Source organism: Pantherophis guttatus, chromosome 1 (genome assembly GCF_059756535.1).
Source record: "Pantherophis guttatus breed Tessera chromosome 1, ASM5975653v1, whole genome shotgun sequence".
NCBI classification, from domain to species: domain Eukaryota; kingdom Metazoa; phylum Chordata; class Lepidosauria; order Squamata; family Colubridae; genus Pantherophis; species Pantherophis guttatus.
This window is the reverse complement of record NC_142063.1, coordinates 22,879,766-22,905,028: the sequence shown is the minus strand read 5'-3', so window position 1 is coordinate 22,905,028 and position 25,263 is coordinate 22,879,766. Positions and strand designations below refer to the sequence as shown.

General features: G+C 43.7%; 1 protein-coding gene across 1 annotated transcript in view; it reads left to right on the top strand.

The window, feature by feature from the left end:
• Positions 1-5,927: 5,927 nt before the first annotated feature.
• Positions 5,928-25,263, top strand: part of NWD1 (NACHT and WD repeat domain containing 1) — a 39,768-nt gene continuing 20,432 nt past the window's right edge. The window contains exons 1-10 of the mRNA XM_087877254.1: positions 5,928-6,011; positions 7,478-7,597; positions 9,653-9,947; positions 12,388-13,630; positions 15,666-15,869; positions 15,952-16,114; positions 17,819-17,936; positions 19,372-19,536; positions 24,156-24,353; positions 24,991-25,113. Coding sequence (XP_087733380.1) covers positions 5,928-6,011; positions 7,478-7,597; positions 9,653-9,947; positions 12,388-13,630; positions 15,666-15,869; positions 15,952-16,114; positions 17,819-17,936; positions 19,372-19,536; positions 24,156-24,353; positions 24,991-25,113 — 2,713 coding nt within the window. The remainder of the gene's footprint in view (positions 6,012-7,477; positions 7,598-9,652; positions 9,948-12,387; positions 13,631-15,665; positions 15,870-15,951; positions 16,115-17,818; positions 17,937-19,371; positions 19,537-24,155; positions 24,354-24,990; positions 25,114-25,263) is intronic.

The window sequence follows — 25,263 nt, the reverse complement described above, 5'->3', positions numbered from 1 at the left end:
GATCATGTGACCACAGCAGAAGCAGCCACACCTTTCCCACATTTCATTCACTCAGAGTTTATGGGTGTGTAATTTTGGGGAATTATTGTAAATTAGCTCATTTGAGATACCTTCATTCAAAAATTGTTTCCCTATGATGCAACGTTTTGCCTGTGACGAGAATTTTAGTAGTATGAAGATTAAGTCCACAGGGATACAGTTATGAATTCTCTGGCAGTGGATCCATGTTGAAGCTCCTTGGCACTGCAATGCTAAGAATATCTGGGCAGGAGACTTTGTGCCATCCATAAATACCCATTTTTCTCGGCAGTTTAATTCCTGATCTTCCCTCCCTTTCCAAAGGAAAACCCTATGTTAGAAGAGAAGAGCTAATTACTTAACTGGGGGGGGGGAGCTGTTTTTCTGAAACCTAAAATATGCTGTAAATAGGGGGGCTGAATTTTAGGACCCTCTTGTTTATGGGAGAGTCAGTGTGGTATAGTTGTTATGATACTGGTCAGAAATAGGCGATTGTGAGTTCTAGCCATGTTTTAGCACAAAGCTAGCTGGGTGACCTTAAGCCAGCCAGTCTCTCTCAGTCCTAGAAAGGAAGCAATGGCAAACCATTTCTGAAAAACCTTGCCAAGGAAGTTGCGGGAAACAAATCCAGGTAGTTGCCAAGAGACAACACTAACTCGAAGGCACACACACACACTTGTTTGTGGAGTCCCGGGCCAAAGCCCAGGGGTCAAGTCCTAGTCATGCCATTATCGGCCGCTCCTGCAGTATAAACATCCACAAGCTTGCATCAGTCATGCAGAATAAGTATATCTGATCCATCTTGGCTGCAGAGGCTTTCCCAGGTGAGTATCAATTGATGGCGTCTCACTGTGCACTCTGGGACTCTCACTTGTTCACAAACAGAGGTAGTTATGGCAATCTGTTCCCAGCAGAGCCCATCATTGTCTCCCTCTTGGCAGTTTGGTTTAAGTTCTTCTAAAGCAAGTGAATCACATTGATTGGCGGTGTCTTGAGGAAACTTTGCTTCTTGTGAAAGAAGAAAGCAGCAAGTTGCCAACTCAAGCAGAACTCAGCATGAGCCACCAGATGGATCCCCTCCAGGACCTTATTCAGGGGAAGTGGGGGTCTTTCCTGAGGCCCTGGCCCCACAATCTCCTCAGAATCTTCCTGAGTTCAACCCCAGGTAACTAAGCTATTAAGGAGACTGGGAAAAGGCAGGGAAATTGGACAAAAGCATGCTTCAGCTCCCTTGATATGATATGATATGATATGATATGATATGATATGATATGATATGATATGATATGATCTGTAGGAAATGCAGAAAGCCGAATGGATGTGGTAGCATTAAGCTCAAGCTAGTTTCTGAAAGCTGATTGTTTTTAATAAAATTTGTTAGGGGGTTTCAAAAGCTTTCTGAATTGGGGCTACCATAACCAATATGGAATATCTGCAGATGAAGTAGTAGATTATCTGAGCGCAGGCTGGAGATAGGCAACGCTATGAATGTCACTATGAGCACTTTAGAGATAATGAAGGAAATTTATTCTGACTGAGCACCCTATAACATTTTAAACACTAAGCAACTTAATTTAAAATGTAAATCTGTGGACTGTTTTAGCTGATTCACCCAATCTGCATATGGTTGCAGAAGATTGCATGCATTATCTCTGAATCATGAAGCCTGATTTTCTTTTTGTTATTTTAAGTGGGACAAGTCCATGTCAGGGTATCAGGAAAGGCATTTTGCTCTGGTGTATATGTGTGTGTTAAAGACAAAGTAAGTGGCTGCAAGTATTGCACTTATAAGCATTTGCATTTTAATAGTTTTAATTATCTGTCCAATTCAGGAGACATATTTACTCAATGGCATGGTTTAAACTTTAAACCATGGATCTCCAACTTTGGCAACTTTAAGACTTGTGGACTTGAACTCCCTGAATTCCCCACCCAAGATGGCTTGTTGGGGGAATTCTGGGAGTTGAAGTCCACGTGTTAAAGTGGCCAAGGTTGGACACACCTGGTTTAAACAGAATTACATCCATTATCTCTTTGGTACTGCCACCCAGTCACATCACAAAATCAGCCATGTTGTAGATCAAGCAGGGAGAACTGTCCTCATTTTTGCAACATAGAAGGAGAGATCATGAAGGGAAAGAGAAATTAGCTTGATTGAAGTGAAGAGGATTGTTTATGTCAGAGGCGAGATGGATTGACAAGGTGGATTTTACATTTTACCCCATGCCAACAGAAATACCCTGAGAGTCTAGGGCAGGGGTGTCAAACTTGATTTCATTGAAGGCTGCATCAGGGTTGTGTTTGACCTCAGGGGGCTGGGATGGGCGTGGCCAAGGTGGGCGTGGCCAGCTCTACATCACTTGTGTTGGGGGCGCCTGCGGGGGCCCGAGCGCTCTGCCAGCGAAAACAGGCTCCCAAGCTCTGTTTTTCACTGCAACGGCCTCCTGCAACCCTCCTGAGGCCCTCCCGAGCTCCATTTTGTTGGCAGAGGCACCGCGGGCCAGTCCTTCACTGTCTCCAGGACGGCCCTGCGGGTCAATCTAAGCACTCCACAGACCGGATCTGACATCCCTGACCTAGGGAGTAGCTATACTCAATCTCTTCCTCTTCCCATGATCCATCTCTGGACTATGTTGTCTCTTGTGCTTCCTCTTTTCGGGGAACCTACTGCAATACCGCAGTTTGTCACATCACGTCTCCCTTCATACATGTAGTCCACAACTTACAACTAGTGGTGGGTTGCCCCAGTTCTATAGAACCGGTAGTAAAACCGGAGGGAGGCTCCGCCCACTGACCCCGACGTCAAAAGAACGCTTCTGTGCATGTGCAGAAGAGTGCGCGGGCATGCGAGTGAAGCAAGCATGCACACGTGGCCCCATTGCAAACTGGTAGTAAAGGTAAGTAGAACCCACCCCTGCTTACAACCATTCGTTTATGACAATTCAAAGTTACAATGGCCCTCAAAAAAGTGAGTTATGAGCGTTTTTCACAGTTATGACCTTTGCAGCATCCCCATGATCATGTGATTGAAGTTCAATAGCCAGATCCCCTAACCTCCTCCCACTCCTCCCTTGAACCTGGATTGCTATGTACTCTTAAAGACTGAAAATGTTAATGAATTAATTTGCACATTGCTCCAGCCAGCTGGCCCTAGAACCTGACAATATTATATTGAGAGGATGATTCAGGAAGCAGCTGGCTTCTATGAATATACTATGCAAAATTCCAAGTGCCTAAGCCAAGATCTGACTATGGAAAGTTCCAGTTTGACAAGGGAAGAGGACTAACAACCCACAAAATTTGCCTTAGTTTAGCCAAGCAGTGAAACTAAAAAAAAAAGAAGAAGAAAGAATACAGAAGGAGCTGTATAGTATGAGAATGCTCATGGGTGATTAGTGATGGCAAAGTGACTGTACCTGAAAAAAAAAAAATCCAGATTAAATCATTAAACAATGGATGGAAACTAATCAAGGGCAGAACAACCTAGAAATAAGGAGGCGTTTTCTGACAGTGAGACCAATTAACCAGTGGAGCGGTTTCACTCCATCACTTGGAGTGTCCAATCTCTTTTTAGGAAGAGATTGGACAACCATTTGTCTGCAATAGTATAGGCCACGGGTCAGCAACCTGTGGCTCTGGAGCCACATGTGGCTCTTTCACCCCTCTGCTGCGGCTCCCTGTCACTCAAAATATGCATCCCAACCGCCAATGTGTGACACCTGCCGGCACACGATTTATTGAGCTTTTCAACCCCCAGTAGGCCAACCATGGATAAATCCAAGAAAAGAAAAGTTTCAGAAGAAAACAGAATGTTTAATTCAACTACATGTAGTATGCTAGTTTTGTAGCCGCTCAAGAAATAGTCAGGCACGGGAAGGATTTTGTGGCTCCTAGTCTTTTCTTTTCTGTGGGAAATGGGTCCAAATGGCTCTTTGAGTGTTTAAGGTTGCAGACCCATGGTATAGGCTCTCCTCAGTGGTGGGATTTAAATAATTTAACAACCAGTTCGCTCAGGGTCAGTGTTCTGTCCCCGTACCACACACGCACCCCCACAGATGGCCCAGAGTTAATAAGCCACACGACAAAACTCTTTGAAGATAAAGCTGGCAGCAACCCAGTGGCTAGCTGCCAATTCAGACTTTACTCACACAAAACAAAGATTAGACTGCAAGCATTCCGATAAAACAGGCAGAGTGTCAACAACACAAGGATTAATCCAAATGCAGTCCGATACAGCAGGCAAAGTCCAGTAACGCAGAGATCATGGATTATTTCCAGTTTTTGCTCGTCACAAACTGAACTGGCCACCACACCCACATTTATACCCTGTGGGGTGTGGTCCAGTGACTCAGCTAATCTCTGGCACGCCTTCCCCTCTGCTGCGCACACTTCTCCCTGCGCCTCTGTCGAGGTCCAGCCAGCACTTATCTTTGTCGCTGTCCACCTGTGGCTGCGGGGACGTGCTTGGCTCTGAGCCTATCGTTTGGCCTTCGGTGTCCTCCGGAGGCATTGCCAGAGAGGAGGGCCCTGGAGAGGGAGGCCTTGCCACCTCCTCTCCCTCACTCTCAGAGTCTGTATCTGTCGATAGCCCAGGCTCAGGCAACGGAGCCACAACACACAGGTTGGCTGTCGTGGGAGGCATAGCCCATCCTCGTCCTCCAGCTCTGCCGCACATATGGGACGAGCCTCCTGTGATGGCCAACCTGACCCTGGGCGAACCGGTTGTTAAATTATTCCCCCCCCCCCGCTATCAAAGTGGGTCCTGGGTGCTGCATTGCAGTGGAGAAACAGGCAACGGAGCAGCCAGCACGAGGGAAGGAGGAGGAGCAAGGAAAAGAAAGAGGGAAAGGGATCTTCTCCTTCCCTTGCGCTGGATGCTCTGTTGTTCGTTTCTCCATTGCAGCGCTGCGCAGTGCTCAAAATTCACTTTGATAGCGGCGAAGGGTGTTTGTGTGGCAGGGGTGAAATTCAGCAGGTTCTGACAGGTCCTAGAGAACCGGTAGCGGAAATTTTGAGTAGTTCAGAGAACCGGCAAATACCACCTCTGGCTGGCCCCAGAGTGGGATGGGAATGGAGATTTTGCAATATCCTTCCCCCAGGAGTGGGGATTTTGCAGTATCCTTCCCCTGCCAGGCCCACCAAGCTACCCCCACAGAACCAGTAGGGAAAAATTTTGAATTTCACCCCTGGTGGGTGGATAATTTAACAACCAGTTCACCTGAAATGGAGCGAACCAGCTGAATCCCACCATTGGCTCTCCTGCCTGAGCAAGGATTGGACTAGAAGACCTCGAAAGTCCCTTCCAACTCTGTTATTCTGTTTTCGGCATTAGATAATAAGAAACTGGATTACCATTGCTCATCAAAGAGGCAAGGTGGAGAAATAACCCAATGAGGTACAACTCAACTTCTTTTTAATCCCTAATGTGATATTAGCATTGGAATGTTAAATAAGTTGTGTAGCCACTCAAATAGACCTTGTGAAAAGTGGCTGGGAGGGGAGGGGCAAGTAGAGGCTGGCGAGGTGCCCCTTGACATGAGTGACATTGAGTTGGCCATGTCCACTCAGTCACATGATCACCTAGCCACGCCCACCCAGCCGGTCATTAGGCAGATCATATTAGTGGTCCGCGGGATTTAAAATTATGAATTTAGTGGTCCCTGAGGTCCGAAAGGTTGGTGACCCCTGCCATAGAGCATGATAAAAAAAAATCATGTGCTGTTTACAGCTGACAGCTGAAGCAGAAGAAATTAGATTTTTTACAGTAGGATCACGAAACACTGTTTAAGTCCCGGACTGGGGATGAAAAGGTATCGGCATTATGTGATCAAGAGTGAACAATCGGATTGCCATTCCAAGAGATGATGTCCAACGTTTATCAATAAAGGACCTAATTCTTCCTTGCAGACATGGCAGCAGAAAGGGAAGCCTTAATGGAGATGGCCTATCCAGAAGTGCAGGTCTTCTGCCAAAAGCATGGCTTGATGTTTGAGGTAAGCTGGAAGTAGCAGTTGTGGAGAACATTTGCAGGTCAGGATTGAAATGTGGGGATTTTGGTGTTCATTGAGCCTGTGTCCTTTTTTTTTGTTTTTCTGGCCAATGTTTCACTACAGCATCTTTTAAGCTTTAATAGACAGCCAACCCTTGTAACGAAGTGTGGATGTCACTAAGTTTGGTAATGAAACTTTGCAAGATCAGCAAACACCAAGATTTCAGTGAAAGCTGGAAGTCCAAAATACCGGCCTTCAACTTGGAGAGTTGTTTGCTATGGCTAGGGTTCTCCAGAATTGGGCTTTTTTATTACTGCACTTATGAAAATGTACTTTTTGGTAAATAATAATGATGATGATAGGAATGTGGTGGCTAAGCTCGGCTAAGATGCCGAGCTTGTCGATCGAAAGGTTGGCAGTTCAGCAGTGCGAATCCCTAGTGCCATGTGATCAGGTGAACTCCCTTTACTTGTCCCAGCTTTTGCCAACCTAGCAGCTCGAAAGCACATAAACTTCAAGTAGAAAAATGGAGACCACCTTTGGTGGGAAGGTAACAGCATTCCGTGCGCCTTTGGCGTTTAGTCATGCCGGCCACATGACCACGGAGACGTCTTTGGACAGCGCTGGCTCTTCGGCTTTGAAACAGAGATGAGCACCACTCCCTAGAGTCAGGAACGACTACCACATATGTGTGAGGGGAACCTTTACCTTTACGTAAAGATGATGATAGTGAAAAAGATGAATCTCTCGTGTTCAGCAATCTTACTACAACAGTAAAGATAGTTCCCGCTGCCTTGTGAGTTCCCAAAAATTCTGTTTGGTCAGGATAAATCCATTCTTTATTCTGGTGCACTTTGTGTGAACATATGTTTATGTTCACAACACAATAGTCAAAAGAATTAAAACAGTATAATTCATCTGAATGCTTGAAAATGTTGTGGTTAATTTCATTTATATATCCTTCTTCATACATGATCTAACAGATTTATACAAAGAGGTCTCATTGACAAATCACAGTGCATCTTCCTTCTCTGAAAAGAAAATTGGAAGAATAGCAATAGCAATAGCACTTAGACTTATATACCACTTCACAGTGCTTTACAGCCCTCTCTAAGCAATTTACAGAGTCAGCATATTGCCCCCAACAATCTGGGTCCTCATTTTGCCAACCTTGGAAGGATGGAAGGCTGAGTCAACCTTGAGCCTGGTGAGATTTGAACTGCCAAATTGCAGGTAGCCGGCAGGCAGCAGAAATAGCCTGCAATACTGCATTCTAACTACTGCGCCACTGTGGCTCTTCAAAGAAATGTTTGTTACCTTGCAAACGTGCCAATCTCTGGCAATTACCTGACCCTTTAACTGTGTAATAGTCATATACTGTATCTAATTTTATGAAAATGGGGACAAATGTTTCCAGATGATGTTGTCTGCCAGCCAGTTCCTCTGATCCTTCCTGAAATCTACTCTAGGTTATTGATTTAAGATGGGGCACCTTTGCTCATCACATGGGGACCCGCCATCTGTCTACCCAACTCTTTTTAGAAGAAATCAGACGCTGCCAGAAACTTTCAGTGAGTTCCAGCTTCATTGTAAGTACTACCTTTATTTTATTCCTTCTGCCTAGGGAAGTTGCTGGGCCACAGAATTATCAGAGAAAGCACTGCTACTATTTTACTTCTTATGTTGTAGGTATGGAAGATGATGATGGTATAGGTAGTCCTTGACTTACCTGACCTACAGGTAGTCCTTGATTTCTTGGAATACAATTAAGCCAATTTTTAGCGATAGTTATATTTGTACTATGTTATGGACTCACTTATAAAATGTCTGCCATGTGGGGTCTTGAAGTGGTATAAAAAGAACGGAGGCAGGAGGAATGCTTTCAGATTTACAAAATTTGATTAATGTTACCTTACAATAAAGATAGAGTTAGTTCTCAGAATTGTGCTTCTTGTCGGGACTACAGAAAAGGGCTACATCGATCTTGCAAGACTGAAAATAGTTCTCCCCTTTTGGTGCACCAGTGCCGCAGCTGCAAGGTGAGGCAGGTGTCGGAGCATAGCTGGCCTGGCTGCGGGGACCCTGAGGTAAGCTGGTGCAGGGCGTGTGGGGCAGCTCCACCCCACCCCCGCTTCATTTCATGGCAGCAGCATTGATACATTGCTTCACCTCCGTCCTGCTCCATTGAGGCCGTGAGCAAGCAGAACAAGTGGGCTGGAGGCCACACATGGTCCTCCTGCCCGGGGCTGCCAGAGCCGCCTACACAAGGCGAGGCAGGTGTCAGGGTGTGGGTGACCTGGTTGCGGGGGCCCTGAGGTAATCCGGTGCAGGGCGCATGGAGCAGCTCTACCTCCCCGACTTGCGGCGGCGGCACTGGCACACTGTGCGGCCTCCTGCCCTGCTGCAAGCAAGTAGAAGTGGACCTCGCGTACATTGGGGGGGGGAAATACGATACCCCCCAAAAAATAAGCCCTAGTGCTTGTTTTGGGGCCCAAAAGAAAATAAGACTTGGTCTTATTTTCAGGGAAACACGGATATTAGTGTAACTCTTGTCCCGCAGCAAGTTGTCCCATGGCAAGCTGGCTGTGGAAAGTTGACTGTGGTAAATTAGCTGTGGCACTTTGGCTGTGGCGAATTACATAGCAATTGTCTAGTTCTGCTTTTCTTTTTCCTGTCTCCCAAGGCCATTTCCTCATACCATTACAGGTTGTAAATAGATGTCTTATTGTGCAGATAGACAGTACAATGTGTTTACTGTTATTTCTATTGCTTGCTATGAAAATTGTAAGTTTTCTTTTTTAAAAAATCATCTTCTTGACCACTTTTTAAAGAAAATGATTGTTAGGTAGCAATTGGTATACATTCTCAATCCATCTAATTTAGTGACTATATGACCAAAACATGAGGAAGTAATGGCTTGTTTCTATTATTCTGTAAGCCACAAATATCCAAGATTTTTGTTATTGTTTTGGAAACAATAACTGCTTAATTGAATGGTCCAGATAGATTGTTTTGTTTGCTCTGTAATGCCTTTTGGTGCAAGTAACAAAGCCTCAATACAGGTGTCCTCGAATTACAATCATTTAGGGACTGTTCGAAGTTACAACGGCACTGAAAAAAGTGACTTATGACTGTTGCAGAATTCCCATGGTTACGTGATCAAAATTCAGACTCTTGGCAACTGACTCATATTTATGACAGTTGCAGTGTCCTGAGGTCATGTGATCACCTTTTGCAACCTTCTGACAAACAGTCAATGGGGAAGACAGATTAATTGTTTTATTAACTTAACAACTGTGGTGATTCACTTAACTATGGCAACAAAGGTCATAAAATGGGACAAAACTCACTTAACAAATGTCTCACTTAGCTACAGAAATTTTGGGCTCAATTGTGGTTGAGGATTACCTGTAGTATATGGTCCATTTTGTGAGTATTCAGTTGAGATTCATATCTGGAACAGGAGAAAGGGAGGAACAATGCAAAAGGAATTGTAGCTACGAATAGTTAGTTATGAGTAGTTTGGAAGGAATTTCTCGTACAAGTTTCCAATGGAGACTAGAAACCTCCTTGGTGCAACTTGGATTTTCAGGTCATCCTAGCTTATACCTTCAGAAGAATTACTGAGAACTTATTTGCTCCAGGCACTGCTTGGAAATGATTACGGCCGCTGCACCACTCCTCTGACCATTGTGGAACTGGAATTTGAGGCCATTAGAGCACAACTTCTGGAAGAGCCCAAGACCTTGCAGCTTCTGGCCCAAAGGTACCTGAAGGATGAGAATGCCATCCCGCCTGTCTATGTTCTGCAGCAATCATCTCAAGCAGGCCCAGATGGCGTGGAGGAAGACTTACTCTTGATCCTGCGTAGGGCTGCCTGCCAAGCAGAAAAGCTTGGACTCATCAGCCGGGAGCAATTGCAGAATTACCACAAGTCAGGTATGCTTCTCAGATAAGGGGTTTCCCCGTAGCATGCCTTGCTGAGACCTTGAGGTACCATTTGAACAAAATTGATGGTTCTCCACATAAATCTAGATTCTGGGCCATTTGGAGTTTGGTCCGTTCGGTGGTGGTGGTGGTATTTGGGCTGTTCAATGGAGGAAGCCAAGCATGTCCCATTTTCACATTCACTGCTGCTGCCGTGGGGATCTTGGCAGCTGTGATGTTCAGGCTGTTCAGTGGTGGTGGTGGGATGTGTGAAAATGGGACATATCCAGCCTCTGTGCTTCCCCACCGCCTGCCCCCACCACCACCGCTGCCGCCAAACAGCACAAACACCACCACTGCCGAACGGTCCATGGCAGCAGCAGGGATCTGTGAAAATGGGACAAGTCTGTCTCCATCACCTCCCCACCACTTGCCCTGCCCACCACCAACATCTACAGCCCAAACATCATTGCCGCCACTGAATGACCTGAACTGCAAATGGCCCAGAGCTTACCATAGCAGTGATGGCAGCAGCGGCATGGGTGTAAAAATGGGAAGCCCCTGACCACTACTGCCATTCTGCAGTCTGCCCACTCACTCACTTGCCTGCCATCCTGGCTCTCTCTCTCTCTGGTGGGAAATCCCTGGCTGCCACTGCCACTCTGCGCACTGCCTACTTCTTCCTCCAGCTACCCGTGGTGCATTGATGATCTGCGATGACTTGGTGATGAATTGGCAATGGCGATTTGGTGGTGGTGAGCTGGCCACACCAAGTTGTCCTAAACCCGCATGGATCAACATCTAAAGATTCCCTAATATAAGTCCCCATCTGCCTTTTCCTCTTTTATTTTATTTTGTTATGTAGTAGATGTCCTTCCTGTTGCTTTGCGTCTTTTCTTTCCTTTGGAGAAAATAAAAGCACTTCTACATTGCCATTGTTCTCATTTCCCCACCCTTCAGAAGGACTTTGAAATCATCTTACAATTATTTTCATCGCTGTTGCTTTTAAAACACAAGCAACAATCAGAGATCACTTTGAGCCAACAGGAAAAGACAGAAAATGTAATTTAGTCAGTGTCCCACTTTGAGCTATGGCTGAGCACATTGTAAAAACATTCTCCTTGCTTCCTTCTTTCTCACAGGCAAAAGAAGAAGAAAAAAATTCATAGGACATCCACAGTCCTCATTTTTAGGCATGCATGGGAAAGCTTCTTAGCTGCAAAGCCATCATCCTTTTATGAAGCTTATTTTTGCTTTGTTAAACGCCCACTAAAAGTTGCAAAAGTAGAACCATATTATGATAAACATTTTAAAATCCCAGGTTTCATCTTAGAAGCTTAGTGTCTCATTCTTGAGCCTAAAAAAATGCACAGGTAGTCCTCAACTTCTGAGCTTTTGTTTAATCTGTTCAAAGCTACGCTGACACTGAAAAAAACGTGATCTATGACTGGTCCTCAGACTCTCTCAGTGTCTTCAGTCACATGATCAAAATTTGTATGTATTTACAATGGTTTGTGGATCCTGAGTATTCTGAGTATCCCTTTTGCAACCATCACAGGGTGCTTCCAACAAGCAAAGTCAATGAGGAAAGCTGGATTTCCTTAACCACTGTGTGATTCACGTAACAATTATGTCAAAAAGGCTGTAAAATCAGCCACATCACACTTAACACACTGTGCTCAGCAACAAAGGCGCCGGTCCCCATCATGATCATAAATTGATGACTACCTGTCTTTATAACCCCTCTTCCCTCTCCCCTAATCAAGCTACAGTAACTACTGTAGCTGCCAAGAATGGGATGCTCTATCTCCTTGGTGGAATCCTGCCATTAAAGCAATCAAATGGTAGAAGCAAGGAAGGGGAAGCTAGCTGCTGTCACCACCAATGTATACTCACTTGGTGGATGATCTTCATATACAGAAAGCAACCTGTCCTTCAGCCTTTCATTGAAACCTCCCATTGGCAAGTTAGGTAAAGGAATGATGTGGCTGCTGACAAAAGATGGATCATGAGCCACGGTGGCACAGTGGTTAGAGTGCGGTGCTGCAGGCTACTTCTGCTGGCTGCCTACAATTTGGCAGTTCAAATCTCACCAGGTTCAAGGTTGACTCAGCCTTCCATCCTTTTGAGGTGGGTAAAATGAGGACCCAGATTGTTGGGGGAAATAGGCTGACTCTGTAAACCGCTTAGAGAGGGCTGTAAAGCACTGTGAAGCAGTATATAAGTCTAAGTGCTACTGCTATGTTGATAGAAACCAAAAAATTGGGGTAAGGGACAAGTGACGGAGGAGTTTCAATGAGAAGAGAAGTCTTCCAGATAGCAGCTAAATCAACTTCATTGTGGTTCTATATCAACCACTGCAAATCTTGTCCAGGGCTTCCTTAATTCTATGGTAGTAGTAGTTGCTTTGGCCTTCCAAATTCCATATTCATATCTTCTCAATCTTTTATAGACATATACCAAGAAATTGAAGCTGGCCTCTTCAGATCAGGTGAATGTGATGTCCAAAGTACCATGGTATTCTTCACAGAAGTGGACATGCCCACATCAGATAGAGTGGACTCACTACTGGGCACAGATGGAGATGAGCTGCACCCTGAAGAACCACAACAGTTAGCAGATCTGAAGGCAAACATCCTAAGCAGGTATCCTGAGCTGGTTAAGGTTCACAGGATTCCACCTGAGGTAGAACCCAGGTCTTTCCGGCAGAAGCCCTGGCCCAAGTATTTGAAGGATTTCTGTGACCAATTTATTGCTGCTACCAACCATCATGTGCTCAAGAGCCTGAGATCCCAAGAACAAAATCTTGGGAAGCCACTTGAGCTGCTTCAAGAACTCACTCATCACATGGCCCTTGGTCAAAAACACACCCAGGCTTTCTGCTGGCAGCAGAACCTGCTGGGTCGCATTTGCCAGCACATTAAACAGAACCACCATCGAGCCCATTCCCCACTTGTCATCTATGGACCCTCAGGATGTGGCAAAACAGCCCTGTTGTACCATTTAGGTGAGGCCATACGAACCACCCTGGATCAGGAAACGGTGGTGATACTTCGTTTGCTGGGAACTTCACAGGATAGTTCCACATGGAACAGCCTTCTCCATAGCCTCTGCCAACAAGTTTGCTTAGCCATGGGCTTCCCTTATACCAAGCCAGTTGGCAATCCAGTCCTGCTCTTCCACCGCCTGCTTTCTTCAGCTTCTTGCCAGGGCACGCGGTCCCTCGTTCTACTCCTTGATTCAATGGAGCAGTTACACACACCTAGAAATGCTCGCAGAGCTTTCTGGTTGCCAAAAATCTGTCCTCCAAAGACACACATAATTCTTACTGTGCTGCAGAAGGAAAGTGAAGTTCTACAGAAGATGACTAGGTCTCCAGAGGATTATTTTGAGATGGCGCCTCTTTCTCAAGAGCAAGTGGGGGTGATTCTCTCCAAAACGTTGGCATCCGCAGGGCGTACGCTGAGCCCCGCCCAGCAGGAGTTGTTGCTGCTAAGCTTTGCAAAGGGTGGCTATGCTCTGCCAGTGGCCCTGGCCATAAGACAAGCCCAGCGTTGGACTTCACATGTTCTACTTGCAGCACCAGCCATATCATCTACAGTCTCGGAGTTTGTGCATCGCTTGTGTGACCACCTGGAGGCAGTGCATGGCCCTGTCTTAGTAGCACACGTACTTGGCTATCTTGCCTGTGCCCGGTGAGTACAAATGCTTGTGTCACCATTGGCAGAAGTTAAAACAGAAGGATACAACTGACAATAAAGGGGAGTGTTAATGGTAGCTTGATGAAATTGTCCAAGTTCTGTGGAGAGAGAAGAGACTTCCAAATAAAATCCTTAGGAGTGGAATATAATGACTTTTATCATTTTGTTTAATGATAATATGGCCAGGTTCAGCACATATACAGTACATCCTATTTATCACTGCCCAATTTCTTGTATTAGTTTCCAACTTTCCTTTGTGTTTCATACTTTCATTAAATCCCAAAGGAAGGTTGTATGTATATATGCATGCATGCATATATTTATTTAGCCACCCATCTCACTATCCAAAATGACTCTGGGCAGTTATTCAGGACATTCCTCTGTACAGTCTCTTCTATGGAATCCTAGAATTAAGAAACTGTTCAAGAATTCCCCCCAGGCAACCTGAGATCAATTGTTCATCCAATTTTTCTTCACTTCAGTGGAGAACATTAAAAATTCACATGTTCCACTTAGTTACATTTTAGAATATCTATCTATGCCTATGTGTCTATGTATACCATATATCTGTCTATATCTATCTATCTATCTATCTATCTATCTATCTATCTATCTATCTATCTATCTATCATCCATCCATCCATCCATATCTACCTATCTACCTATCTATCTATCTATCTATCTATCTATCTATCTATCTATCTATCTATCTATCATCCATCCATCCATCCATATCTACCTACCTATCTATCTATCTATCTATCTATCTATCTATCTATCTATCTATCTATCATCCATATGTATGTATGTATCTATCTATCTATCTATCTATCTATCTATCTATCTCTATCTATCTATCATCCATATCATCTATCATCCATATCTATCTATCTATCTATCTATCTATCTATCTATCTATCTATCTATCTATCTATCTATCTATCATCCATATGTATGTATGTATGTATGTATGTATGTATGTATCTATCTATCTATCTATCTATCTATCTATCTATCATCCATATGTATGTATGTATGTATGTATGTATGTATGTATGTATCTATCTATCTATCTATCTATCTATATCTATCTATCATCCATATCATCTATCATCCATATCTATCTATCTATCTATCTATCTATCTATCTATCTATCTATCTATCATCCATATGTATGTATGTATGTATGTATGTATGTATGTATCTATCTATCTATCTATCTATCTATCTATCTATCTCTATCTATCTATCATCCATATCATCTATCATCCATATCTATCTATCTATCTATCTATCTATCTATCTATCTATCTATCTATCTATCTATCTACCTATCTATCCATCCATCCTATCCATCCTATTTATAGTATATTAGCTTCCTATCAGTAAAATCTTCATCAATATCAGACAAGGAGAAAGCTAGAAAACAATTTTCTTCTAGCAAGCATTTGTTCGTCACCCAATCAATCATTTGGAGTTCTATGGTAGAGATACCTCGAAACAGGTACAGGTAATCCTCATCTTACAACCACAATTGGTACCAGCATTTTTGCTGTTAAGCAAGGAAGTTGTTAAGTGTGTTGTGCCTGATTTTGCAACCTTTTTTTTGCCACAGTTGTTAAGTGAATCATGCAATCATTAAGCAAATCCCCTGTCAACTTTACTTGTTGGAAGCTTATCTGGGAATGTTGCAAATGGAGATCACAGGACCCCAGGATGCTGCAACCATCATAATAAATACGTGCCCCTTGCCAAGCGCCCAAATTTTGATTGCGTAATCATGGGGATACTGCAAAAGTCATAAGTGCGAGGACTGGTTGTAAGTTCCTTTTTTCAGGCTGTTGCAAATTTGAACAGTAGCTAAACAAATGGTTGTAGGTCAAGGACTACCTAGACTCATTATAAAGAAGGGCACTAAAAGGGAATTATTTTTAGCAGTCTGGCCATGTCCCTCCCCAGTTATCTGCTAAGGAAAGAGAGGAATAACAGAGGCCTACCTGTCTGCTTCTCCCTCTGCCCTTTCCACAGACATGGGCTCTCAGAGGCAGAGCAAAAAGATATCTTGTCCCTTGACAATGAGGTTCTCGCTGAGATTTATCGGCTTCATCCTCCTCCAAGCAAGGCTACCCTCCGCTTTCCACCCCTGTTATGGGCCCAGTTATACCAGGACCTGGCTCAGTGGCTGGAGGACCGGTGGGCGGATGGCTTTGTGCTGATGATTTTTGCTCACAGGTCAGTTCTCATCCTTTCTTTCCAAGGCTGCTGAGTTGGTGAAAAAGCAGGCGTCAGTTCTGACATCTCTTCCTCTATGCAGGGAGTTGGCTGATGCTGTGGAGCAACGCTACCTGTCCGTGCCAGAGGAAAGGATCAAGCGTCACTTGTTCCTGGCAGATTACTTCAGGGGAACATGGAGCTGGGGCATGAAGAAACCCATCCAGCTGCCATCCTCCAACAAGCCTGTGAGCTTTGATAGGAAGGTGAACTTCTGGAAACTGAGGAGGAGATGGATGGATGGATAGAGAGATGGATGGTTGGGAGACGCAAGACAGCAGTACTTCCTGGGAGTTTCCCGGAGAAAAAGGAAGAGAAGTCCAGTAAAGGTTATAGAAAACAACATCAACATTAGCTTTGTTTTTCTGGAAAATAGCTTGGTTTTGTTGGGCCTGGTAGAAATTGTATGACTGGAGTTTCTTTCCATATTTTAGTGGCCAAAATTTTGGGAATTGTAATGCCAACAAAGATTATAGAAAGAGAGAGAGTGAGATAGATGAGATCAGACTCTTGTAGCGCAGCATCATAAATTTTATTCGGAATTAAGCCCAAAAGAGCTCGGTGGGCTTTATTCTCAGATAAAATAATAAAGTGAAATAAATCAAGACAGGAGTTATACAGAAGAGAGGTGGGGAACATTTGGTGCAGAGGGCATTTGATTTCTTTTTAAGAGGAATTTAAGAGAACCTGGAGATTCAAACCTTTGGTACCCATATCTTGCACATAAGTAATGGAGGAGCATCGCAGTGGTATCGATAGATCCTACCTCCACCCCATCCTGCTCCTGCCCTCCCCAGCTTTTAATTAGGTCATAGAGTTTGGCTTTTTGTATTAACTGATTTATGTTTTGAGTTTATGTAGATTTTATCTTTTATGATTGAAAGCCACCCAGAGTTACCTTGAAGTAAGATGGGCAGCCAATAAATTTTGCAAACAAAAAAATAAATAAAGCTGAGATTTTCTATGGTTTTCTTCTGGGTTTTAGTTTTGGGAAAGTCGTTCTTTACATTTTTAAACATCTGAATATTATTTTAGGGGCCATGTTATATTTTTTAAATCTGTTTCCCACCCAGGGGTAAAATGTTCCCGGTTCAGACCAGATCGCCCGATCCGGTAGCGATGGAGGCGGGTGGTTCAGAGAACCGGTAGCAAAATTCCCTGCCCCCACCCCATTGCCCAGTTGAGCCGCATGATCATCAAAGGCTTTTTTTTTATTTTTAAAAGCATTTTTTCTACAACCTCTTTGGCCGAAAAAATGCTTTTAAAAGTAAAAATAAAAAGCCTCTGATGATCGCGTGGCTCAGCTGGGAGGCTTTTAAAAGCATTTTTTTCTACAACCTCTTTGGCTGAAGAGGTAATAGAAAAAATGTTTTTAAAAGGAAAAAAAGCCTCTGCCAATCAGGCAAGTCAGCTGGGATCCTCAGAGGCTTAGTTTAAAAGCATTTTTTTTTTTACAACCTCTTCAACCGAAGAGGTTGTAGAAAAAATGGTTTTAAAAGTTAAAAAAAAAAGTTGGCCACGCCCACTCAGTCATATTATCCCACCCACCCACCAAGCCACGCCCACAGAACCGGTAGTAACAAATTTTACATTTCACCACTGTTCCCACCTTTTACAGAATGCTAGCCATTATCTACAAACGTGCTACTAATATTTACCTTTATAAAGGAGCGCTGAGCCACTCCAAAAATAAAGCGTTTGAAGGCTGAAGGTTGAAACTCTGACATAGGACAACATAAACTAACCGAGTCAGAAGAAAGTAATAAAAAAAGTTACTGTATTTGCATTGCTAATACCAATACTTAATGGCTGGAAAGTGTACCTTGGTTTGATTCTTCTGTACATTGTACATAAGAAATTAATGTGGATTTTAGAAAAGTCAAAGTCAAATGTTGATTCCTTTTATCTAGGTGATTCCTCAGCCTCTTTGGTTCTCCAGCACCCTTGCCAACCAGAGGAAATTGAGCGAGCTGCCTTTCCATTTGCTACAGGCAGGTCTGTTTGAGGAGCTGCAAAGAGATATTTTGGGTAAGAGTTCCTGATAATTTAAGCAGACCTACCCTCCACAAAGTTTCCTATACACTGTGCGAATGCCTATTGCCTTGGTAGACCAAACAAGGAGCAAATATTGACCCAAGAAAAGAAGGGGTGGTAGCTGGTAGACCCATTTCCTGTGGGGGGGGGAATCAATGCCCCATTATATTTCTTCAGATGTACCATATATGCAATACAAAATTCAGCATATTCCAAGAATATACTATAACTAAAAGATGAGTAGAATGAGCAGAGAGGGAGATGGGATTTGTTATTAATGTATTAACCACCTCCAGCGTGATGTTCCCCCATTGGAGCCCCAGGCCAACTGGCAGAGCCAGGTTTTCAACTCTTGCAGAAAACTAAGAGGGTGATTTGTCCCTAAAGAAGCCCCATTTTTAGAGGTGAAATCTACTTACCTTCCCAATCGGTTCGGAAGTACACACGTTACGTACACACTTGGACCCCCTGTGCATGCGCAAATCCTTCTGCACATGAGCAGACGGTAAAAAACAGGTTACTTCCTGGTGAAGGACGATCGGGCAGGTGGGCAGAGGCTTGCGCCACCATTGCTACCAGTTCTCCAAACCACCGGCCGCCGTCGCTACTGGTTTGGCCGAACCGGTCCGAACCGGGAGCATTTCACCCCTGCCTAGTTTAATCTGAAATGTGTTGAACTGTAGAAAACATGGCTTTTAAACGATAAGTTAAATTGTGTCTGATTCTTGCCTAAACAAGTCCCTGCAGGAGGGTTTTTTTGGCAAGGTTTCTCAGAAGTGCTTTAGGGTTGCCTCCTTCCTAGCGTTCCTTGTTCAGAAAACTGCTAAATAGATATAAAATAAATTAACCTGTCTAGATAATTCATCCCTATTTGAGCATTTTTTGTGTAAATGTAATATTGTTTGACAACAACTTCATGAGACTTATCAACCTGATTCACGTATCATACTAGTCCACAATTATGCCTTATTGAATAAACTGTAATTGGCTAGTTTTTCACAAACATGCTATTTGTATAATGCAATTTGTCTGGCTTAAGTTTATACAGTTTATGATTTAGCATTTTGTGTGTAACCTAGGCAATTATAAATTATTAAACGAGTCCTAAGTAAGTCAAACAGTGCAATGTACAGCATACACACTGTGTACAATGCGTACACTGAACCACAACCAACCATATTGCTGTACAATTTGGGAGACCAGTAGTTGGAAGTCTCTTTAGAATCTGAAAGAAATCTTTTCATCAAGGTGGATTATTTTCCACTTTGCTTTTGTTTGTTTTCCGTCGCAACATCCTAGGATCCTGGCCAAGCTAGTCAAGGATTCCTTGATTTTTGATATTTCCTCCAATAGGTCTTCCTTGCTCTAGTTACTTTGTTGATGTTCTCATTGTCTGTATGTGCTCCCCAATGTCTTCTTTTCCCATCAGGGAACATGTACTGGATCATCTGCAGAGCGACTTCCACTGGCATAGAGAGCTTGACCACTGATTTTGCCATGTGCCTTGCCCAGATCAACTGCCCAGAGCTGCATCTCCTGCAAGAGACTTTCCTGCTTCTGCAGCCTCTTGTGGATAGCACACAGATCCACGGAGGTAGATAATCACTGTCAACCTTGTACGTTCTTAGGAACGACTCCCAAGAACCTTGTCTAGTCAATGTCTAGTCTAGCAATAGCAACACCTGTGATGACTTGGGGCATGGCACAAAGGCAACACAGCCAGAAAATAAGTACAAGTCCCTTTATTAGTGCCAAACTTTGCCCCCAACATCCCTTTACTCTCCGGTCTGGAGATAAACCCTTCCACAAACCCAAAAGCAGACAAACCATCCAACCATAAATCCAACAGGGCAAGATAAGGTAATTAATCCAGCAGGGCAAGCAAGACAGAGGTGGGATTCAACTAATTTAACAATCGGTTCTCTGCCCTAATGATTTCTTCCAACAACCAGTTCACCAAATTGCTCAGAAAGTTGACAACCGGTTCTCCTGAATTGGTGCGAACTGGCTGAATCCCACCACTGAAGCAAGATAAGGAATTCCAGAATTGAAGTAGCATGACCGTAAATTAAACCAGTTGGGAGGATGCCAGGAACTCAGATAAAGCAGTCAACACGAACATGCACTCAGTGTTTGTTCCCGACAACCGCCCCTCCCATTTGCCTCTCCTTTTAAACTCCAGCTCCAAGGTGTAACATGTGAAGGGGATTGGGGCCCTTTCCTCCCTCATAAACCACGCAACCCAGGGTGCTCTCTTCTCCGTTCTTCCCTGCGTGCCCTAGGATGAGGAGGGGGTGGCCTTTGGTCTTCATCAGAACCCCCTCTCCCTTGTTCTAACTCTCCCCTGCTCTGCCCAGCCTGACTTTGCTTTTCCCCAGTTTCCTCCACAGCCAACGGAGCCACTCTCTTGCTCTCTGTCAGCTGTTCCTCTTCCATCTCAGAGTCAGACTCCGACAGGGGCATGACAATACCACTTAGACTTACATTTCGCTCCATAGAGCAGTTTACAATGTCAACATATTGCCCCAACAATCTGGATCCTCATTTTAGTGGCCTCAGAAGGATGGATGGCTAAATTAACCTTGAGCCGCTCAGGATCAAACTCCTGGCTAAAGACAGAGTTTGCTTGCAATACTACATTCTAACCAGTGTGCCACCATAGCTCCCAGTCTAGTCAACAATGCTACCAATGGCAGTGTGGGGAAAATCAGCTTTTCAATGAATAGAATCAATTAGATCAAGTTGATATTTAGAGATATAAGGCCAACATTTATTATCTTATTAGAATAATAAGATTCATTGGGAAGTGTTTTTCTTTTTGGTGCCTGGTAATTCTCAAAGTTCCCCATCCTCTTGATTTAAGGAAGATATTTTCCTCCCTGTTTTATTGCCTTATTCCTTCCTTTTGATCTGTAGAGATTCTCAGTCATCCAGGTCATGGTTGTCCCAAAGGTGCTTTTTCAGGAGGCAACTGGATTTTCTTGGTTTTTTTTTTCTTTTGAAGATGTTTCGCTTTTCATCCAAGAAGCTTCTTGAGCTCTGACAGGATAGTGGGGAATGGAAGGATTTCTATTCCTTGCAGACAGCTGGTCATTTGCATCCTTTTAGAGCAAAGGTCTTCAAACTTGGCCACTTTAAGACTTGTGGACTTCAACTCCCAGAATTCTCCAGCCAGCCGCCAAGTTTGAAGACCTCTGTTTTAGAGGAAGTAATGACCCAAATCCCCTCTAAAAGGATGCAGATGACCAGCTGTCTGCAAGGGATATAAATTCTTCCATTCCCCACTATCCTGTCAGAGCTGAAGAAACTTCTTGGATGAGAAGCGAAATGTCTTCAAAAGAAAACCAAGAAAGTCCAGTTGCCTCCTGAAAAAGCACCTTCCTTCCTTCCTTCCTTCCTTTTGATTCTCAAAGGAAAACAGGTGCAGGAAGTAACCTGAACTCCATTACCTCCAGTAACTTGAGATCCTTTACCTGTATGTTTACAGCATCTGTGACTAATGCATTGGTCTCTCCTGCCTTCTGAGATATATCAATAAGAATGCATCCTTTTGTTGTATGGTGTCTTTCTCAGTAATCCTGCTTAATAAGCTTTGCAGTAATCTTTGATTATTTGCTTTGGGTTCTATATTTGATTCAGTGGTGGGTTTCAATTTTTTTTACTACCGGTTCTGTGGGTGTGGCTTGGTGGGCGTGGCATGGCTTGGGCATGGCTTGGTGGGTGTGGTAGGGGAAGGATACTGTAAAATTCTTCTTGTCTGGACTATTGTAATGCTCTCTACATGGGGCTTCCCTTGGGTTACACCCGGAGGCTCCAACTGGTGCAGAATGTGGCTGCGCGGGGGATTATGGGAGCGACGGGGCGCTCCCATGTGACTCCTCTCCTGCGCGAGCTGCATTGGCTTCCGGTGGACTTCCGGGTGCGCTTCAAGGTGTTGGTGATCACCTTTAAAGCGCTCCATGGCTTAGGGCCAGAGTACTTACAGGACCGCCTTCTGCCACCAATAGCCTCCCACCAGCCGGTTCGCTCCCACAGAGAGGGCCTCCTCAGGGTGCCGTCGGCCAGACAATGCCGGCTGACGACCCCCAGGAGGAGAGCCTTCTCTGTGGTGGCACCTACCCTATGGAACAATCTACCCCCAGAGATACGAGTGATCTCCGACCTCCGGATTTTTCGTCGGGCCCTAAAAACTTATTTTTTTCAGTTAGCCGGTCTGTCCTGATTTTAGGGTTAGTTTTAAAATTTTAATATTTATTTTAATTGACAAGTTTTAAATTATGGGCCAAATTTATAAATTATTTTAACTTTATTTTTTAACTGTGATGTTTGTATAGATGTTTTTTATCTGGCTGTTCACCGCCCTGAGTCCGAAAGGAGAAGGGCGGTATAGAAATTCGAATAAATAAATAAATAAATAAATAAATAAATAAATAAATAAATAAATAAATAAATAAATAAATAAATAAATAAATAAATAAAATCTCCATTCCCACTCTGGGGAAAGGATACTGTAAAATCTCCATTCCCTCCCCAATCCAGGGGAAGGTTACTTCAAAATCTCCATTTCCTCCCGATCAGCTGAGACTTGGGAGGCAGAGAATAGATGGGGGCGGGGCCAGTCAGAATTTTTACTACCTGTTCTCCGAACTACTCAAAATTTCTGCTACTGGTTCTCCAGAACTGGTCAGAACCTGCTGAAACCCACCTCTGATTTGATTCCATAGCAGTCAGTTTAATTAAACCGATGTGGCTAACCCTTGTGTTGAAATTAACAGGTGCAAAGTCCAAAATCCAACAAACTTCCAATATCTAAGAGGTTGTCACAAAGAATAGGGAGAGGGTCAATCTGAAGGCAGGACAAGAAACAGTGGATGGAAACTAATCAAGGAGAGAAGCAACCTAGAACTAAGGAGAAATGCCAGTGAGAATAATTAATCAGTGGAACAGCTTTGCTCCAGAAGCTGTGGGTGCTCCAACCCTGGAGATTTTAAAGAAAAGATTGGACAATCATTTGTCTGGAATGGTATAGGATCTTCTACTTGAGCAGAGAATTGAACTAGAAGATCTTCAATGTCCCTTCCAACTCTGTAATTCTGTAATTCTTTTAAAGTTCCTCACGAACTATCATTGATCTGGTGAAGGAAAGAATCCCTACTTTTGTCTGCTCATATCTACCACTCCAGCCCATATCTTTATTCTTGGATCAGTGCCATCAGTATATTTTGAATCCCATCAGAGATGTCTATGAAGACTCTCAGTCATCCAGGTCATGGTTGTCCCGAAGATGCTTTTTCAAGCAACTGGACTTTCTTGTTTTTCTTTGAAGTTAAAAATATTTCGCTTCTCATCCAAGAAGCTTCTTCAGTTCTGACTGGGTGGTGGGGAATGGAAGGATTTATATATACATGGAACCAGGGGTGAAATGCTCCAAGTTCGGACCGGATCATCCGATCCGGTAGTGATGGTGGCAGGTGGTTCGGAGAACCAGTAGCAAAAATCCATGTACCCCCTCACCATGCTCAGCTGAGTCGCACGATCATCAGAGCTTTTTTTTTAAAAAACTTTTAAAAGCATTTTTTCTACAACCTCTTCCGACGAAAAAATGCTTTTAAAAGTTAAAAAAAAAAGCCTCTGATGATCGCGCGGCTCAGCTGGGATCCTCAGAGGCTTTTCAAAGCATTTTCTTCTGCAACCTCTTGGCCAAAGAGGTGGTAAAAAAAATGCTTTGAAAAGTCTCTGACAATCCCATCTGAGTTACCTGATCGGCAGAGAGGCATTTTAAAAAAAACCTCTCTGACGATCCCAGCTGAGTTGCCTAATCGGCAGAGGCTTTTCAAAGCATTAGAAAAAATGCTTTGAAAAGTTTTTTTTTAAAAAAAAAGTTGGCCACACCCACCCAGTCACATTACTTCCCCCCCCCCCACCATGCCATGCCCACAGAACCGGTAGTAACAAATTTTACATTTCACTCCTGCATGGAACAATATAAATCCTTCCATTCCCCACCATCCAATCAGAACTGAAGAAGCTTCTTGGATGAGAAGCGAAATGTCTTCAAAGAAAAACGAGGAAGCCCAGTTGCCTCTTGAAAAAAGCACCTTTGGGACCACCAGTGAGATGGGCTAGGTTTTCACTAAAATCTAAATCTCTGTCTTGGTTAACAGAACACAAACAGAAGACGGTTCCACAACTCCTATCTTTCTCCCTCTGCAGAAGTGAGTATGATCTACACGGAGATATTGGCACGGCTGTTTTTCCTCAGGCCATCCTACCCTAAGATCATCGGGAATGTGTGTGAGCAGTGTGAGAGCTGGTTTGGTGCTCGGCCACATCCTGTCCTCATCCCTCGCTCTGGATTTTTCCATCCACCTGGAGGACCTCTGTGCAAAACGTTACCTGGATTCCCTAAAGGTAGAAATAGAACTTTTGCCTAACAAGTCATAATTATTATTCCTCTTTCCCCACTTCATCTTAGGAAAAAAGCATTCAATAGCAAACTCTTTGCATGGGGGCCCACTTAAATGTTTGCATGGATATTAAATATTAAATATTGCATGCATATTTGCATGGGGACCCATTTACTGTAAATCCTCCAGATGCCTTGATTAGAGTGGAGAAACCTTTGAATACTAAAGTCCAATGAAACTCACTGGATGATCTTGGATCCGTCCACTTTCCATCCAATCCAAGAACTGTTATGGGAACATGTGGAAAAAATTATAGGAGGGAGTGCCAGGAAACATGCAGGGTGCTAGATTAAATCCCAGGCAGACTGAATGTCTATGCAGATTCTCAACCCTCCATGGCATGGTTGTCCCGAATGTCCTCAGTTCTGAAGAAGTTTCTTGGATGAGAAGCAAAACATTTTCTAGGGGAAAAAACAAGAAAGGCCAGTTGCCTTTTTGGAAAAGTATCTTCTTTGGGACACTCAGGCAGGCTGTTCACTACCTGCAGGTCACAGAAGGGACCAAACATTCCCTTCCCTTGAATCAAACCTTATCCACCAAGTTAATTCCTCAAATCCACCCCTCTCCTTTTCTATTTGCAGGCACTTCAGTGCTGGAATTCAACCTTGACCAAAAGTTGCTTCTGGCTGGTTCTTTGGATGGTTCTCTGATCGTATGGGACATGGAAGATTTTACTGTGCAACAGGTCCTAACAGGACATTCTGGTGAGGCTCCAGAAGGCCATTTTTACAGCCATCCTCCATCAGGGGCTCTAGTTGATCCCAGTTATGATGACACAGGAAGCAAATCAGGGTTATTTGTGTGAACTAGTAGTAAACCCTGGGCTCAGTTCACACATTAGGTTTGGCTAAAAT